Below are 19,378 nucleotides of genomic sequence, written 5' to 3'. Positions count from 1 at the left end.
TTATCGGCTTTGAATTAAAGGTTGTGATAAGGTTGGAAGACATTACATCCTGTATTTTCAATATATACAAGTTGAAGTTTAAAATTTATTCTTTTCTTCATAGTCGCAATCCACCTTCAAAGCGGTAGTTACAAAGAACAATTTTCGACAAGGGGGGCATCAAGAATAAGTCCACATGACTTTTAAGGTTTACATCAGCTCCGGAGATCAGTAAAATATAAGGTTGTCATCTTAGATGCAACAAGACCATTGATTGATTGATTGGTTTAGTGAGGATTCGTAGTCCCATTGCTTTCATTTTGAGCCTACTTACTCTGCCACGACATTGTTTAAGCTTGATGCGTTTAAAGTGGAAACTAAATCACAAACTGATAGAACCAGCTTACTAAAAACAACCAAGTTACATGGGTTTTTTAAGCGTTTAGAAACATAGAAACGATGCAAAATTATACAATTTTGCTGATACCTGGGTAGTTTTGGCTCGGCTAAAGCTTCTCAACCAAACGACAAAACCCTTAGGTTGCACATTACTTGTTGAATAGTTTTTGTACGACTACACAAATGACTTGGTTTACATATTATTATCAATTATGATAAATTTTTCAGAAACCCCAATGATGATGTAACGTTTCTTCCCTTATACCCCAGTCCTCAATCTTGGTGGCCTTTCATTACTAAAAGCTACTATTATGACACAACAATGCGGTTGAGATTGGATTCTTGAATCTTTAATAAATTATGCCAGTTCAAAGTTTTTTTTAATAGTTTTATTTTATTTAAGTTGTTTTGTTTTAACCCTAACCCTTGCACAAATGCAAATAAGGTCAAACTTAGCATTTGATATAATTCCTTGCGAATACCAAAATTGATTCTTTTTGTAACACTAAAGTATCGGCCAAAATATTGGTATCGGCACATCTCTGGTAATATGGACAATATTATGTTAAACCCGATAAGACTACGTAGGCCTACCTAAGTTTTTAATTTCTTGCCATCTTGGAGAGTTTCACTATTATTTATTCATTTGTCTAAATTAACCAATTATAATTATCATTGATGATTTTGAGGGCTGGCTGCTTGACTTGAAGACCTTGAATGGTCAATCTGTAGCCTCCTGTTGCTGTGATGCTATTATTAGTTGCTTTTTTTAATTGTGATCTTTTCAACAGTTTTACTGTGCAATGTGTTTTGATTTATCGTACATATTTTTTGCAGCAACCAATAAACATCTAACTATCTGAATGACGCACCAAGGCACCGCAACACCCAGTTTGAGAATCACTGTAATACACAAATAAAGCACCACCAATTTTTAAATCTTGTAATTTATCAATCATGCTGCAAACTAGAAAAGTTTCACTGGCCTCTGAAAATGCTTTGCGGACCCCTTAAGGGTCCATGGACCCCCAGTTGAGAAATCACTGGTATAGTGAGTCATGTCATATCAGTCATGCTTAGTAGCATGTGCGAGTTTTTCTTGAAGGGAGCATTAATGCCCTTCACTGCTTTTTGTTGTTTGGAAAGTAAAATGCCTTATAGCCTGCATTATGTGATGAGCAATGAGCATGATAAACCACATCAATGATTCTGGTGTTAGAATACAAAACAATTACGTTATTGTAAATAGTAATAGAATGAGTTGCGTTTAAAGCAGCATGATCGTTCCTTATTTCATTCTATAATAATGTATAATATATATATGAACTTAAAACATCAGTAAAATCTACTGTTTTTGAAATAGCTTTTAATTCACTAGCACGGTAGCACCCCACTAAGGTAGAACTTCAATATCTCAGTGGCTACGATTTGTGCTCAGCAGTTTACTTACTGCACTTAAGGCTTTTGATTTTTAACTTATCTGTTTTCTTTTTAGGCTTTGAAAGTCTTGCTAATCAACCCCCTGGCCCTCCACAAAACCCGGCACAGAATTATGCACCTGCAGGAGGATATGGTGCTCCATCAAGTGGACCTGGCATGCCTACGGCTGGAGGTTATGGAGCCCCCGGAAGTTACCCTCCCCAACAAGGTTATGGTGCCCCACAAGGGTCAGTACCCCCTCAAGGGCCACCTCAGGGGTATAATGCACCCCCTCAGGGTCAAGGATATCCAGCAGGAGCACCTATGCCTACTCAAGGACAGCTATATGGACAACCCCCTGCCCAGCAAGGTAACATTTGACTTGCAAAATCAGCTTTTTTCCAGGGTTATGAGTTTTCATTATCACCCTTTGATATTGTCAATTTCTTTAATCGTGAAAATTACACCAAATCCACTTTTTGTTAGAAATAGGTTGAATAATAATGAGAACGACGTTGTAGTCAATTAGTTTGATCTAAGATTAGATACATTTATGGTCTTTGCCATTGGTCAATTCCACAGTTGAGAAATGAAAAAGTATTTGATTTTTAAATAAAAACATATCTAAAAGTCACGAAAACTTTGTATTTTTAAATATGTTATTGCATGATTATTTGCTTAAGATCATTGAACAGCATAAAATATGTTTAAAACCAATGAATGAAATTTTGGAAATGCTTTGTGTAGCTAGTACAGACATTACATTCATTTGTAATTGGAATTTAACCTACCACAACCCACATTCCATTTAATTTTTCTCTTTGTTTTCATGCCACCATGATCAGTTACTTGTGCCTCAAAGTTAGTTTCAATCTGATCAACAATTCAAGTGTGATATATTTCATAGCAATTTATATTGTGTGTGTTTTCAATTATGCTTTCATAATGCTCAGTCAAGATTGACTTGATGTTTATGTTGTATAAAATGATGACATTACTTAACAAAGAGATTAACTTTTTAAATTTTAAAACTCCTTTTATAGTTGTAATTATTTTAAAGGTTATTACATAGGGCGATTCCAAAGGTTACAACGGGTGATTTTTGGCAACTTTTCAGTTGAAACATAAAATCAGCAAATACTTGCCATACGGTGCCACTATAACACTGATTGCTATTAAATGAAATGAAAACTTGAAAAGTTTGTGTTTAAGCTTGATATGATGGTAGTTCATTTTAAAACAGCTCCAGCAACGTTGAGACATATGCCATGCCTGTTGGATGTTTTTACTCTTAGTGCTGAATCTGTAAGCTCTCAATTAGGAGAAACAAAAAATCAGAACATTCATAAATTTTCACATTTTTGAAGTTGAATTCTTTTGTGTGATGAATTGCAATATGAGACAAGTTAAATTACGTACCGTACTTTGGATTTTGTTTTGGATATGGACAACTTTGTCTGACGCAAATAAATAATAATAATTTAATACAGTTGTGGGAATAAAAAGTCAATGTATTTTCATAAAAAAAATTGAAAGCAGGGTTCGATCTTAGCACTGGTCCGACTGTCCAGTGCGAAAATATCGTAAAATGTCGTTTGATCGTTTAGAGTGCGTGGTTCTCGTTTGCGCTTCTCTTCAAACAACAAAACACGTGATCCGTGTGTGTTAAACCGTATGAAAAAGGCAATCGCAACATCACGTGTTAAATCGTAAGAAAAAAAGCAATCGCAACATCACGTGACAGTGTTAAATCGTAAGAAAAGGGGTAATCGCAACAACATGTAAGCTCTGGTAGCCTAGTACAGTACTCTCAAAAGATTTGATGCATAAAAATGTTAAGCTTGTGCTAGAGAGCATGTGAGTGATGAGGCATCAAATTAACTTAATACAAGGCCAGACAAACACACATCGGATTCCGATTATGACCCCGTGATCGTCCCGCCATCAGATTCCGATTATGACCCATCATCGGATTCAGAAATTGAAGAAGAGCCCCAAATAGATTGAAGACTCAACGTAGATTGAATGTCTTGCCTAGATAAACTGTTGTTACTGTTATTGCCATTGTATATTTCCATGCTATTGCCACCATTCATTATTGTCGTTTTAAGGTAGTTTTTCCTGGGTAGGCCTCGTGCTTCCCACGACAATCTTGTTTTTATCAGTAAACGGACGGACCAGTGCGATCTCGTGCGGACCAGTGCAAATGGTCAGCCACTGGTCCGGTTGGCCACATGGCCAGTGCGAAAAAAAGTTAAGGTCGAACCCTGGAAAGGGTTGAAATTTAAATAATTTGCAAAAATATTTCAATTGTGTCACTCAATTTCTAAATTTTGACTGATCAGTGATCAGTCACCAAAAGTCATGCTGCTTGGTGCAGGGTTCATCTTATATTTTTGGTGCATGTAACTGGCATTTCAATTCATGAAACATATCAGGCAAGGAGCTGTTGCGATAGTTAATCCACAGACAGTTTATTTATTGAAATAAAGTGTTTGAGATGAAAAAACGTCAGAAAGTCGATTTATATTCTAATTTCCCGAAAATAGCTTCAAAATTGACCGTTCAAACGCATGTTTTTAATTATAGAGTAATGCTAAACTAAACAAAAAATTACTTTTGTTCATAAATTTAAGGCATATTTTAGGCGTTTTTACATTTCAAAGTAACTGCACTAGTTATTTAATAGCTATAGTATAATGCACTACATTATAGCACTAGCTATAATGTAGGCAGTTTCATGAAAATGTCTAGTCACCTGAGACGAAATGCTTATTGTGAAGGGCAGGAATGTAGAAAAATGACCAGTGTATGACTGTATGTTTAGAAAATTCGCAAAGAATAAAAACTAAAAGTCAAGAAATTTAACATTTCTAGCATATTTCCTTTTGTGAATATTTCACTACTAGAATGCGGTGTGTCCTCATAAAACCCCGTGCCGTGTCGCTACAGATAGGGTTAATAGCCTACTCCGCAGTCCGCAAACTTTCGTTTGGAATAGCATTGTCAAATTAGGCTATCAGCTAATAATTTAGAAAATTTATGACTGCAGTTGTACGTATTGAACCTTTTAGATCTGATTGTTACATGTTTATGAGTAAATCATACCGAGCTACCGCCCTCACCAAATGAAATGTACAGTAGCCCTATAACACCTGTTTGGCATGTGCTGAAGTGACTGCCTCTTACGTGCTTTTCTAAAAAATTGAAAATAAGCATCATTAAAAGTTCTTGTCTCTCTTGAAGCCAAATGCATCATGGAGTCGCCCTATTATTTATTGATCATGTGTGGTGTGTCATACTCCAGTTGTTTGATTGTATTTATTGTGGCTCATGTTCAAAGTCATGTGAAAATTCGCGTGAAATTGTGAGTTACTCGTATTATGGCTTGAACTGAATAAACAATAATGATTTCGGATATTCAATTGAAGTCAATCTGTTTGCTAGACATTTATTTCCAATAGATTAGCATTAGTTTAAGGTTCAAGGTATGGTGAGAATAGTTGGCTGGATGCATTGCTTTGGTTATGTTCCGGTTCAGCTAAATCTCATTGATGATATGTGCGCCTTGTGCGGAATGTCACTGCACACATCTGGGATCTTTCAATGTCTGCCCTGCCATGGCCCGGCCACTTTACAACTTTAATGCCAACTTTCCAATAAACTTTTCGTACAAGGATTCTTAAACGGGGACATATTAACTCTCCAAGGGCTTCCTTCCTAAGTTAATCAAGGGGTTCCTTGCGAAGTTAATCAAGAGATAAACTGAAATCGGAAAGATAGATTCAATAGAATAGAATCAATACCCAAGTTTTGGCCAGGAAATGGTTGAGGCAAATTTTATAAATTTGAGGTGAACGAAAGTAGAAAGTCGGAGAACATGTGCTCATTTGGGAAATCTAAGTCAAGTTCATAATAGATATACTCGTGGGGTCTCCACTCTCCATGGTCATGTCAACTTGCAATTGCATTATATCAGTGTGCAACTTTTGATATGGCAGAATACATGAATAAAATTATGTAAAAGGTAAGAATCATATGAGTTTATAGCAAGCGGTCGAAGTTCCTGAGATAGAATTTAATAAAAAATTATAATTCTATTTAAAAGATAAATGTGTCAACTTTATCATCTGTTGTGTTTATGTGCTTCTTTCGAAATTGCTAAAATAAGTTTTCGGTTTTATATTTCACATCTTTTATGTTATTGACGAATCATAGCGATTGCCGTTCTGCATTTCTTGTTCTAATATGTCAGCCATCTTTGTATTCAGTCACCTTGCTGAGTTCCATGCGACGTTTAGTGTCTGTAGTTACGGACATACTGATCAAAGTGACCGTGGAAGAATAGGCAGGATAAGCAATTTTTCTTTGAAAGATTGTTGCGAGATTGTTTTGTACCAGGATTCAACTCTGAAAGAGTTGTTGCAAAGTTGAAAGCCGTCCAACTAAATATCACCTGCTAACCAACTTTCAAACGACATAATGAAGTGATCTGGAAGCCAATGTAACCCAATCAATATTAAAACCTTCCCATTTCTTAGCGTACTATGCAGATATTGTGCTTGGCAGGTTGTAGATGTCACACAGAAGAGAGTCAGGACGGATGATCCCTGTGAGATGCCATTGTAAGGTGTTGTAACCTGCTTGGTTTACCACTTCTGGTGGTGAGGGTAAAAATTCTATTGTGAATGAGTTCCATGATCATGCAGACATGTGCATGTTCGGGAGCAGGCAGAGCAGTTTGCAGACGAAGCCTTGGTGCCATACGGTCTCGTAGTCGGCTGTGATGTCGAAAACACAGCACCAGCCTTCTTCTTTGCCTCGAAGTAGTTTTCGATATCTTGAGTCACGAGAGTGACTTGGTCTACATTAGATCTTCCACACCAAAAACCAGCTTGCTCTCGAGGCAAGAGTGGATTTACGAGATTTTGTTGTCAACGTTCTTAGTTGGTGGCGCCAGTTTTATTGTTGACCTGAAACATCATCTGGCATCATTCTCTTTCTCACTTTATAAAAACTTGGCGTAAGGTTTACAGAAAATCTAATGTGTTTTGTTGTTCCGATATGTGTCGCTTTGATGAAAATGTCTCTTTACATCATATTTCTATTTTGAAGAGCCAACATTTCTTTAAAATTGTTTGAATTTTGGAGTCTTTTGTTTGGGACTGAAAAAGCTTCTTTAAAAGCTCAGTCTGACAAGTGGAGTGCGTATCCTACATTGAATCTTCTGTATAAAACAGTGATGCTTCCTCGTCACAGTGATGTAGTGTCAGATGGGCTGTGATGAACAGGATGTTGAGAGGTAGATATGTACAAAACAAAGCGTTATAGATAACCAGCTGTAGAGCCCTGTTTGTCAGAAGAATAAATTAACAGCATCCAAATAGCATCTTAATAAGCATCTAAACGCAATTGTAAATATAGCTAGTTGTTCATATCACATACGAATTCCCAACATTTATTATAACTCAACGCTTGGTGTTGGATATATCAGCAGCAAATATTAGTTAAAGCGGCCAATTACGTCTTAGATAAAATTAATCGACAATCAGTTTACACAAAGTTCATTGATGGATCAGTAATCGGTGATCTTGAGCAGCGGTTTACGGATGGCGAATAAAGGGAGTAGTTGGTGAAATCAGCAGCACCTAACACGACTGTGCCTTGCTAAAGGGTCTGCTACTATTCGGCGAGTCCGATTCGGCGAGTCCGATTCGACTAGTCCGATTCGGCGAGTTCCCTATTCGGCGAGAGCCTTTTTCGGCGAGTGCCCTATTCGGCGAGTTTTTGAAATTTGTGAAAGGAAATTATCGGATACCGTAGCCTAATTACAATTGCCGTTTTTACATCGTTTTAACGTCGCTAAACGTTGAAATCGTGCAGAAAGGAATAAAAATAAAATGTTTAAACTATTAAATTACAATTCGTCATGTCAGTTTAGTTGTTTTTATTTCTGACCATCATATGAAAAACAATACACGTCAACATAGCAAAGGGGTAGAAAAAGGTAGAAGCGACAAAACACGAACGTTGAAACGTGCTTGTGACCGAAGTAAGTTATTGAGTTGAAAGAAACATACGCACCGACTTCCGGGGGGCGGCGCCCCCCGTAAATTTATGGTTGAAGGGCAACAAAAATGGTGATGACAAGTGGTGTTTCAAAGATAAAACACTTCGTGAAAGAGATTTAGATAATTTAAACGGACTTAAAGAATGCCGAAAGCAAGAAAAGCCTACGTTGCTCTTGCCCGCAAAACAGCAGCTGATCGCATGGCTTTCTCATACGGTATGGAAGTTTCAAAGTAGATGGTAGAGTAACTTGCACTGCTGGAATAGTCACGTAACTATTCACTGCAATATTAAGTAAACCAGCTAAATTAGACGCGCTATTTTCAACGAGGTCTTCCCGCTGTGAGACAATTATGATTCAACAGAACGCATTGTTTTCTTCGCAATGTGTGAGAATTAAATCGAAAACCGATAAAAGAAAAGGTGTTTAATGGTCTTGGTCGCAGATATTGCCTGCATTAACGACGTCTCTTACCGCTATTATCACCTAGCTAACCTGACATCATTGTTTTATGCGACCGCTAAGGTTTGACATCGACTTCAACGATCATGGAATGTTACGTTATAATAAGAACGATTATATCCTACACGCAAAAATAAAAAAATTGATCTCCTCTTTCTGTTTTGTCTCGTGAGCTTTGCATATTGCTCAACAAGTGCATAAAGTTTAGAATTGACAAGAAATCATTGAATTTGAAAATTAAGTTTAAATCACTGCAAATAAACGTATTCAAAAGTTTTACTTAGGCCGACGCGATTTCACACTCCGTAATCTACGTCGACAATGATTTTTAGTGCGTTCATTTTGAAAATTGCCGAGCTGGAGACAACAGCTTGTCCCGTGTTAGTTGAACTTGTCTTTTTGAGGTGAAAATCACGTGGGAACATCTCGACCTTTACTCGAGTATAGCCTACTGTATTCAATAAAAGACTATAAAGACTTTCGATAAAAAACAGAAGAGAAAACACTTCGCCGTTGTCAACGCTTTGAAAGTAATTAGCGAAACGAGGTTAATAAAACTGATAGCGGGTTTTCACTCTGCTTGAGATCATGATTTTTGCGTTTTATTTCGATAACTTCACTGTCTTGATCGTTGTTATTCACTCGCACGAAAAGGAAATGAATCGGCTTGTTTTCCAACAGTTCCAATTATGAGCTAACAATTTCAAAAATTTTACGACTAGGCGTACTGCATGCGTAAAACTAATCCTTTCAAGCAGCGCTTCTAATAAATACGGTTTGGGACCTATTTGTTAATATAAACAAGACACTAAGCTTAATTAAAGACTATTTTAATTGAGTAAAATAGCGTTATGGTTATGACGTCATCACCTTTCTCGCCCCCCAAGGTTTTTTGAAAAGTCGGCGCCTATGGAAAGAAATTTGGCACGGTCGCAACACCTTCAGAAAAATTTAAGATATGAAGGGAAAATAAAATAAAGAAAATGTTACAAAAAAAAATAAAATAAATTTTGTTTATGTCTATAAGTTAGTACTTTTGAATAGTTAAAATGATTAGTTTGGATCAACAAATGTGTGGCCTACAGCTTGGATTGAAAGGAAATTATCGGGTACCGTAGCCTAGTTATCTCGACCAGCAAAAATTTGTTCCAAGAACACAGTTCATTTTTACATTGTAGTAACAGAATGAAAAGGCTAACCAAATGTGTGGCCTATCGTGTTAACGTCGCTAAACGTTGAAATCGTGTAGAAAAGGGAGCTTTTGCTGACTAGGATACTTTGAAACTGAGAAACATTCACAGAAGCCTTTCGATTTGTTCCAAGAACCCAGTTAGCCTAACAGTTCATTTTTACATTGTAGTAACAGAATAAAAAGGCTAACCAAATGTGTGGCTTACTGTAGGCCGCCTACAGCTTGGATTGAAAGGAAATTATCGGGTGCCGTAGCCCAGTTATCCCGACCAGCAAAAATTCACAGAAGCCTTTCGAATTGTTCCAAGAACCCATTTAGCATAACATTTCATTTGTACATTGATTCAACGTCTGAATACATTATCTTAAAAATGCAACGTATCGTAGGGCTTCTGTGAATGTTTTTCAGTTTCAACGTATCCTAGTCAGCAAAGTTCTCTTTTCTACACGATTTCAACGTTTAGCGACGTTAAAACGATAGGCCACACATTTGGTTAGCCTTTTTATTCTGTTACTACAATGTAAAAATGAACTGTTAGGCTAACTGGGTTCTAGGAACAAATTTTTGCTAGTCGGGATAACTAGGCTACGGTACCCGATAATTTCCTTTCAATCTAAGCTGTGGGTCACACATTTGTTGATCCAAACTAATCATTTTAACTATTCAAAAGTACTAACTTATAGACATAAACATGATGTTTTTTGTAACATTGTTTGGTTTATTTTCCCTTCATATCTTAAATTTTTCTGAAGGTGTTGCGACCGTGCCAAATTTCTTTCAACTCAATAACTTACTTCGGTCACAAGCACGTTTTAACTTCGCGTTTTGTCGCTTCTACCTTTTTCTCGACCTTTGCTATGTTGACAAACATTTTATTTTTATTCCTTTCTGCACGATTTCAACGTTTAGCGACGTCAAAACGATGTAAAAACGGCAATTGTAGTTAGGCTACGGTACCCGATAATTTCATTTTAAAAATTTCAAAAACTCGCCGAATAGGGCACTCGCCGAAAAAGGCTCTCGCCGAATAGGGAACTCGCCGAATCGGACTAGTCGAATCGGACTCGCCGAATCGGACTCGCCGAAACGGGCCATTCCGCTTGCTAAAGGTAGTAATAAACTGAGATATAAATTTGTAGCATATCCAACCTTGAAGTGGTTGCAACATGGCAAGTGTGAGCTATTGGTTTGTAGCATGAAGCAATTTATCACAACTAATGTGGGAAAGATTTTCCTCTGCAACCTTACTAAGCAATTTTGAGGCAACTATTTTTTATTCCATCCACATGTGCATACGGTAACTTATGTACTGTGCCTCGGCTTCAATGCGAGGGATTCGTTGATTTGATTTTTTGATTTGTTGGTTTAATTAGTTGCTTTGATTTAACAAGGTACCGCATGAAATAGGATACCTCACACACACACACACTAGGGTGTGACAGCCGCCCCGACCTTTTCAGAATTTGCCTACCTTTTTTTTGGTGGTGAGGTTTTACCTGTATAACATTCCTGTAAAGTTTCAAAAGAAATGGTCAAGGTTGAGAGGTGGCCCGTGGCCACTAAAGTTTTTGGGGGGTGCGTGATGCATTTTTAGGGGTGTTTTTGCTATATCTCGGCTCCTAGACATGATAGAAGGTCGTGCTATAGCTCAATCGATGCAGAATAAGCAAATTTGTATTAGACTTGTGAAGAAACTATTTGCCTAAAATGTGTAGTTTTTGAGTTATTTGAGAAAAACCCGTTTTTTGTAAAAAATTTGTGAAAAATTGTTACATATGAATTGAATGTTTTACCATTTTCACTTTTTTTCTTAGGAACACCTGGAGAAGTACAGAAGCTGTAACTCTTCAAAGTTTAAACTTAAGTATATAACCTCATGTTTTGCTTTGTTAGAAGCATAGAAACTGAACACTAACATGGTGTTTAGGCTACTGTTTATGCAATTTCTATGGTGGTAAGTGCTAATTTATATTATATGCTATGTCAAAGTTTAAAGATCCAAGGTATTATTTGCTTGACACAATTCCTGGTGAAGAAAATAAGGTCATTACTGGTTTATGACTCCCTACTTGTAGTCAGGTCCTGCTGTGCTTTCTTGCTCATCATTCCACTACAACAAATACCTTGAGAAATGCTGCTAACGAAGCTGTTAAAGCAGTACTACCCTTTTACGAACATGCAAATGATGCAAGAATACCTCACTTGCAATCTCATTAGATGGCAGAGGAAGTGATTAAGCTGTTTAATGAAAGCTATCCTAAAAAGAGAAACCAAGTACAGGATGGACGATTTACAGCAACAGAGAATTAAGGATTACAAAGAGAAACTAAACTCCACAATAAAGTTATGGCCAAAGAATGTGTTAGAACTTGAGTAATAAAGAAGACAAAGCATTTTTACTGAGTATGATGACAAACAGGGTTGCAAGTATGAGCAGTGTTGATATGGTTCTCACTACCACAGAAAGGAATGTCAATGGAAGCAAGGAGTCGGAGAAAAAAGGAATGTTTAAGACGAGAAGCAGCTGAAAAGCCATTTCATATTGTTGAGGATGATGTAGAGTAGACATTGAGGATCAAGATGATTATGAAGAGATAGCTCACTGCTCCCAACAGGCCACACAAAAGGACTGTGAAGACTGGTACATCAGCATTCTGGCCACATGATGACCTCAATTCTTCCACAGTAGTGGAAGCAGCTGTACGTAACCGCATCAGCCCTCCATCTTTAGCAGCACTTACACAGTCTTACATTACCGCTACATGAGGTGATGTTTCCAAAGTTAATCTCAGCTACAGAACAGCTTACAGGTAGGAAAGTTAACATTGCATTTAATTGTAGTGTTTGTTAATAAATGACTTCATTCACTACATCTGTTATCTTGCTTCAAAGGTACAAGTTGCAGTCAGTGGTTACGATAGCTTCAAAGATAAAAGAATCGTGGTCTCCTCATTCAACTTGTTGTATATTCATATGTGCCACGGTGGCTAACCGCTTCTGTGTCAACTTCTGCTCCTTGCAACGACCTAGAACTTATCAACAACCTCCTTGAGCATAAAGAAATCGAAAGCAGTATGGCCAAAGCAGCTCTTAAAGCTCTAAAGGGGCACATGTGGTATCTTAGTGAAGAACCTATACCCCTTACCCTTTTCGATAGCAGTGTGTCTGACAAGACAAGGCAAAAAATTGTTCAAAAACTGACAAGCTTCGAAGATCCTGGACATTCTTTGAAAAGAGAAAGAAGTGATTTTGGCAAACTCTCCCTTCCTTCCGTTCCTACAAAACCAACAGATGACTTGAGCTCATTTGTTGGAGAAGATTCTTGGAGCTTCTTCAGAACCTTGAGGATTGATACGACCTTTTTAAGTGTTGGTGTTGTCGATTGGTGCCAGAATGGCAGCTACTGTGAAGCAAGGAAACGGGTTTCAAATCTTTGTGTTGTTAATGATGCAGCAGAAAGGGGTGTCAAACTGTGCCAAGACTTTATTGACACTACTAAGACACAAGTTTCATTTCAAAATGTTCTTCAAGTAGTTGAGAACAGCAGAAATTCTATGCCCAATCAGCGTAAACAAAAGTTACATCCATCTCGGAGTTGGTTTCTTACATTGTGATTTTTATCATCGCTGTTCCTCGCTCTCAAATGTATTTTGTGATTTCGTTTAACATTAAGTAAACATGTGAGTTCATCATTTCATTGATTTTCCATGTGTTTTAACCCAAGAAGAAAAGATGCTATGAACATTTTCTCACAAATATGCAAAAAACGGGTTTTTCTCAAATAACTCAAAAACTACACATTTTAGACTGAACATTTATTCACAAGTCTGATATAAACTTGCTTATTCTGCATCGATTGAGCTATAGCATGACCTTCCATCATGTCTATGAGCTGAGATATAGCAAAAACACCCCTAAAATGCATCGCTCACCCCCCAAAAACTTTAGTGGCCACGGGCCACTTCTAAACCTTGACCAATTTTTTTGAAACTTTACAGGAATGTTATACAGGTAAAACCTCACCACCAAAAAAAAGGTAGGCTCTGTGAAACCAAGTTTCAAAAATCATGGGGCGGCTGTCACACCCTAACACACACACATGTGCGCGAACGTGTGGGCATTGAAACACAAACAAAAGATATTTGATAGCCTAGTCGGATAGTCATATGAAGTCTTGTAACCACGTCATCCGTAACGTGACTTTAACAAAAATGAAGACATTGTGAAGTGTTCTCACCACATAAGGACTGGTGTACAACATATGGCATGGACGTGTGTTTCTCGGCAGTTGAGTGTAGCAAGAATTGACAGCGATAGACACGTGTTTCGCCTATGAGGCTGGGCTCATCAGTATCGCACCACTAATTTATACCATATAGTTCTCAACTTGTTTTCTTTCCAGAAAGGTAAGGATTTAATTCTGACAAAAACAACAACAAAAGGAACGGAAAAGTCTTGATGGCTAGTGTGGAGCCTACACACCGGTATGGTTAGCGAAGCACAATGCTCTCTGTTCTATAGTGAGTAGTCAGATAGTGCTGACGCCAGGAAGATTGCTACTTCTCAACTATAAAATGGATGTTGCGACTTTACTCTCATCGCGGTATCTATGTGGAAGCTATTGATTTCTCAATGCATCATGTTTGAAATGCCATGGTCACCCTGGAATACTGAACTTGTATCCCAACACATATCACTTTTCATTATTTTAATTGACGCTCAGCTGGTCAGATCTTTGCAAAGTGATTTTAAATTCAACAAGCCAAAACGCTTACATCAGTTTGTATTCTTTGTGGATCCCTCTCTTGCAGCATCATTGGCCAATCCAACAAATGTTTCTAGGTGCACCCCCTCCTTTTCTTGCAATGATTTTAAATTATTAGTTTTGTTTTCAGGTGGCGTTTTAATCACTAAGTTACACTGCAGCGTTGGGGGATGGCTTTCGTAAATGCATTGATCCAGCAAATTTCATTCCAGCATACCAAGCTCCAGTTCACTCCAAGCCAAACAAGGCCGCTACCCAGCAGCTGACGTCAGGGATGGCCAGCATGACCATTTCCACGCATGGCACTGTGGTGGCCCAGCCCGGCTTCAATGCCGAGGCTGACGCGCAACTTCTTCGGAAAGCGATGAAGGGACTTGGTACTGATGAGAAAGCGATTGTTGGAGTGATAGGAGCACGGACAAACGATCAACGTCAGCAAATCAAGACCACTTACAAGCAAGCCTACGGAAGGGCAAGTATTCAGTTGCTGCCTGTGTTAAGTTATAAGTTTAATTTTGGTTTGGTTTAAGAATGATTGATTGGATTATCCTTAGACTGAGAAAGCTTGTTTGAGACCTTAATCTTGGTAGTTTCGACTATTTGTAAAGGTTTGAACCACTGACGCAGGCTGATTAGACAAGTTTTATTAAATGATTTACTTGTATTAGCTGTTTTATTTTCTAATCCTTTTTAATTAAAAAAGACATTTGAACCAATCCGACTTTGAATAAAAAGTGAAGCCTATGGACTACAGGTCATGCAATATTGACCATAAGATGTATTTGGGAAATTGATATGTAAGTCATGAGAGCCGCGAGATTATCAGAACGCAGTGTTGCACAAATGTTATTGGAAAGATTGGGATGGTACGTCCTGGAATATTTTGAAAATGTACAGCTGGAAAGAATTTGCAATAAAGTAGCTCCTTGACGAAATGTGCTCTGTGCGAGTACATACGTACATGATGTATGTACTGATAATTTTGGTTATTTAAACAACATGAAGTCTGAATGTATTATTACACGTACAGGCATTACATGTCAACAACATACGCATTTGTTGCTCAATGGGTAACCCGCTAACAAACACCCGGAAACGGTCTCCACGTTCCTGCATCAATTGCATGAAATAGTTGCCACACACAGTTATCGCTAGGCGGCGACAAACTGCATATTAACTGGCAGGAGCTGTAATTTGTTGCATTTTAACAAAGGATCTGGTTAAAGACTTGAAATCGGAATTGAGCGGAAGATTCGAAGATCTTTCTGTTGCTCTCTTCATGAAGCCAAGGGAATACGATGCGTATTGTCTCAGAGATGCCATGTCCGGGGCTGGCACGACTGAATCCGTGAGTATTGACGTGTCCTTTATGACGTTATATGTGATTGATATCAACTTTATTGTTTCTTGTTGTTGCGCAGACGCTGATTGAGATTTTAGTATCCCGTAGCAACGAAGAAATCAAAGAAATCAACGAAATCTACAAAAGGTTGTACGGGGTGAAGCTTGAGAAAGCCCTCATGAGCGAAACAAGTGGCCACTTCAGGAAGCTGTTGGTTTCGCTGAACAATGTGAGTGAACCCCTTGATCCGAAAGTTCCGCTTACGTCATCTATTGAGATCGTGCAATTGGCGTTCCAAATCGATTTTGTAACGAACCAGAAACACCTATTCCAAAGCTACATCAAGTTCTCTAGCTCGGATTAATTTTCTGGAAAAACTATTCAGCCTTGTGCTGAGTGGCGTGAACCCTTTCTTGTGCTGAGTGGCGTGAACCCTCTATTGCGCTGAGTGGCGTGAACCCTCTCTTGTGCTGAGTGATGTGAACCCTCTCTTGTGCTGAGTGGTGTGAACCCTCTCTTGTGCTGAGTGGTGTGAACCCTCTCTTGTGCTGAGTGGCGTGAACCCTCTCTTGTGCTAAGTGGTGTGAACCCTCTCTTGTGCTGAGTGGTGTGAACCCTCTCTTGTGCTGAGTAGTGTGAACCCACTCTTGTGCTGAGTGGTGTGAACCCACTCTTGTGCTGAGTGGTGTGAACCCTCTCTTGTGCTGAGTGGTGTGAACCCACTCTTGTGCTGAGTGATGTGAACCCACTCTTGTGCTGAGTGATGTGAACCCTCTCTTGTGCTGAGTGGTGTGAACCCTCTCTTGTGCTGAGTGATGTGAACCCTCTCTTGTGCTGAGTGGTGTGACCCCTCTCTTGTGCTGAGTGGTGTGAACCCTCTCTTGTGCTGAGTGGTGTGAACCCTCTCTTATGCTGAGTGGTGTGACCCTCTTTTGTGCTTAGCGGTGTTACCCCTCTCTTGTGCTGAGTTGGGTGAACCCATTTTTGCTTAGTGGCGTGAACTCATGTTTTTGCTGAGTGGTGTGACCCTTTTTTGTGCTTAGCGGTGTGACCCCTCTCTTGTGCTGAGTTGTGTGAACCCATTTTTTTTTGCTTCGTGGCATGAACTCATTTTTTGCTGAGTGGTGTGAACCCACGCTTAGTTTTGTGAATTTGAAGTATTTTGATATGTAGATGCGATTTCGAAAGCATAGCAATTGCATGCAACTCCACCACCTCTGATCGATGCCAGTTTAAACTACTTCAAGTGGTTTCAAGGTTGTTTTTGCAACATTAACTTACGCCATAATGTGATTTGTTCTTTCTGGTTTTGCTATCACTAGAACTACTGGACTTACGCGATCTGATGCGCTCCCTGAAAGTATCAAACTGTTCCGCACAAATTATACAACATACGTACAACCGCTCAGTTGATGGTTATCAGGCAACTTTACATCAGTGAGTGGAACAGTGGATGATCGAGTTTTTGTGTTCAGGCATCACGTGACACAAGTCTTCGCGTGGACGCGTCCAAGGCGAAGGATGATGCGCAGCGCCTCTACTCTGCAGGGGAAAAGAAATGGGGAACGGATGAGGCGACCTTTAACCTTGTCATGGCTTCTCGTAGCTTCCCACAACTACGTGCCACCTTTGAAGCTTACCAACAGGTAAGAGCAATGAAGTGTGGAAGGAACTTGAACCAATTACCAAACCTGTGGCTGTTCGCATAGTAGCGGCCGAATAGCTTACAAGAGGTTTGGTTGAAATAAGTTTAATGCTCCCATTGTGAGATAAAATAGGTCCTAGATGTTTTTACCCTCGTAAAAATTGGCTCATCCGCTCACTATGAGAGGTCATGCGCGTGTGCCAGATCATTAGTGACGTCATAATCAATGTAGGTCGCCAACCGCGATATCGTTCGGTCGATCAAGGGCGAGTTCTCAGGCGACATTGAGGACGGAATGGTTGCGGTCGTGGAAGTGTCGAGGAACGCGCCCGCATACTTCGCGAGGAGGTTGCACGAGTCGATGAAAGGCGCCGGAACAAACGACAAGACACTGATTCGCGTCGTGGTCACCAGATGCGAGGTTTGTGATGTCACTTCATCGCTTTGTGACCAATTGCTTGTGTTTTTGTAATCAGGTATTGGTTTTTAGATCGACATGGTCGAGATAAAGCAACAGTTCCTCGCGATGTACAAGAAACCTCTACCAGGCTACATAAAGGATGACACAAGCGGAGATTACAAGAAGTTGCTTCTGAGTTTGGTCGGAGCCTAGACCCGAGGAGTTCCTTGCGCTTCATGTTTACCATTGTGGCTAATAATTGCTTGTATTCAAAGAAATTATGAGACTATAGCCTGCGAGTAAATCACGTAGTGCACTTGCGATTTATTAAAACTGCACTAATTTTCTCGTTATCCTGAACATTTGTTGTAAATACAAAGACGTATTGTCTTCTCGGTCACGTGAATCTTGCAATGGCTTTAAAATGTGGCGGTTTAGATAAGTTATGGACTTAGTTTTTGAAACTAGAGATCGTGGAATCAGGCGTGGCATAGCCAGCACAAAATTTCCTCCCCGTTAGCTCAGTGGTTGTGCGCCCAGCTCAAAATCACGCGGCGCTGGTTCGACTCTTGGGGTGTGCGCTTGAGTAACGCATTTCAGGACTGCTCTCCATTCAGCGGCACCGAGTGAATGGAATAATTCCATGGCAACAAGACTTCAACAATCGGAAAACTTCACTCTGTCAATTTCGGTAACCGGCCCTGCGTCAAGAGCCTCTACAAGTATGCGAAACTACCAGGAATAACATATCAAGGCTTTGTCAGTCCGAGGATAGACACCAAAACAAATTTCGTGGGAGCAAGTGTAAGTCTTTTTGCAGATGTGAGTGAATCCGGCAACGACTCATAGAAGGCGGAACACCCACAGGAGAGTTTGGGGGCCTCTTCCAAAAAAAATACCTTAAAATTGCCCATTCTGAAAGTACTTTCAGCCTAAGACGATGTCAAATGATGCTGTAGCAAAGTGTGAAATATTTCCGAGGGAGAAAATTGTCACCCCTGAGTGGAACCCATCCATGTTAGGATAGGCTACATTCAGCTTTAATAAGTTGTTTGGGTACCGTAATTGAAAGTAGCCCACAATACAAAACAGTTTAGGGATGAACATTTTTTTTCTCAACTTGCGTCCTATCTAGCACGAAAATGTTTTTAGTGACTTACACTTATAAGCGTTACCGTTAGCTCGAAAATCATAGGACAGTTTTTATTTTTTTCGTGTGTGACTTTGTGAACAAAGAAGCTGCAAAATCTAGTGGCGCTGGTTTGGCTCTCAAGGTGTGCGCTTGAGCAACGCATTCTAAGGACTGCTCTCCATTTAGCAACACCTAGTAGCCTAGCCTAGATGGAATAATTCCCCGGCAACAATACTTCAACCAGGGATAGGCCTATCTACAGAAGGGGATACGAAGGCTTCTATTACGTCTGACAATAGAAGGGCTTTTGTTTATCGTAAATAATCTCTGTTTATCGTAAAATGACAATTGGCACCGATAGTAGTTAAATCTTGTTATGATAACTTGCATTGCGCTATTAACATCAGGCCTGGATATTTACAGCATGCTCGTGGTTGCTTGTTAATTCAACTACTCATATACTTGCTTTACATCTAGCCTCCTGCAAAGGCTTTGTTATAAAAAACAGCTTACTAGTAACTTTTCAACTGCCTTTGTAAACAAGTATTCTTTGAATATACTCTACGTAACATT

General features: G+C 39.2%; 1 protein-coding gene across 1 annotated transcript in view; it reads left to right on the top strand.

Moving 5' to 3' along the window:
* Positions 1-19,378, top strand: part of LOC145774452 (annexin A6-like) — a 62,274-nt gene that overhangs the window by 20,018 nt on the left and 22,878 nt on the right. Inside the window, exons 3-9 of the mRNA XM_082585707.1 lie at positions 1,874-2,167; positions 14,499-14,758; positions 15,500-15,634; positions 15,708-15,857; positions 17,104-17,274; positions 17,506-17,694; positions 17,764-17,874. Of these exons, the coding sequence (XP_082441833.1) occupies positions 1,874-2,167; positions 14,499-14,758; positions 15,500-15,634; positions 15,708-15,857; positions 17,104-17,274; positions 17,506-17,694; positions 17,764-17,874 (1,310 nt within the window). The remainder of the gene's footprint in view (positions 1-1,873; positions 2,168-14,498; positions 14,759-15,499; positions 15,635-15,707; positions 15,858-17,103; positions 17,275-17,505; positions 17,695-17,763; positions 17,875-19,378) is intronic.

The sequence above is a fragment of the Aplidium turbinatum genome, chromosome 7 (genome assembly GCF_918807975.1).
Source record: "Aplidium turbinatum chromosome 7, kaAplTurb1.1, whole genome shotgun sequence".
Taxonomy (NCBI): domain Eukaryota; kingdom Metazoa; phylum Chordata; class Ascidiacea; order Aplousobranchia; family Polyclinidae; genus Aplidium; species Aplidium turbinatum.
This window is presented reverse-complemented; position numbering and strand designations above follow the sequence as displayed.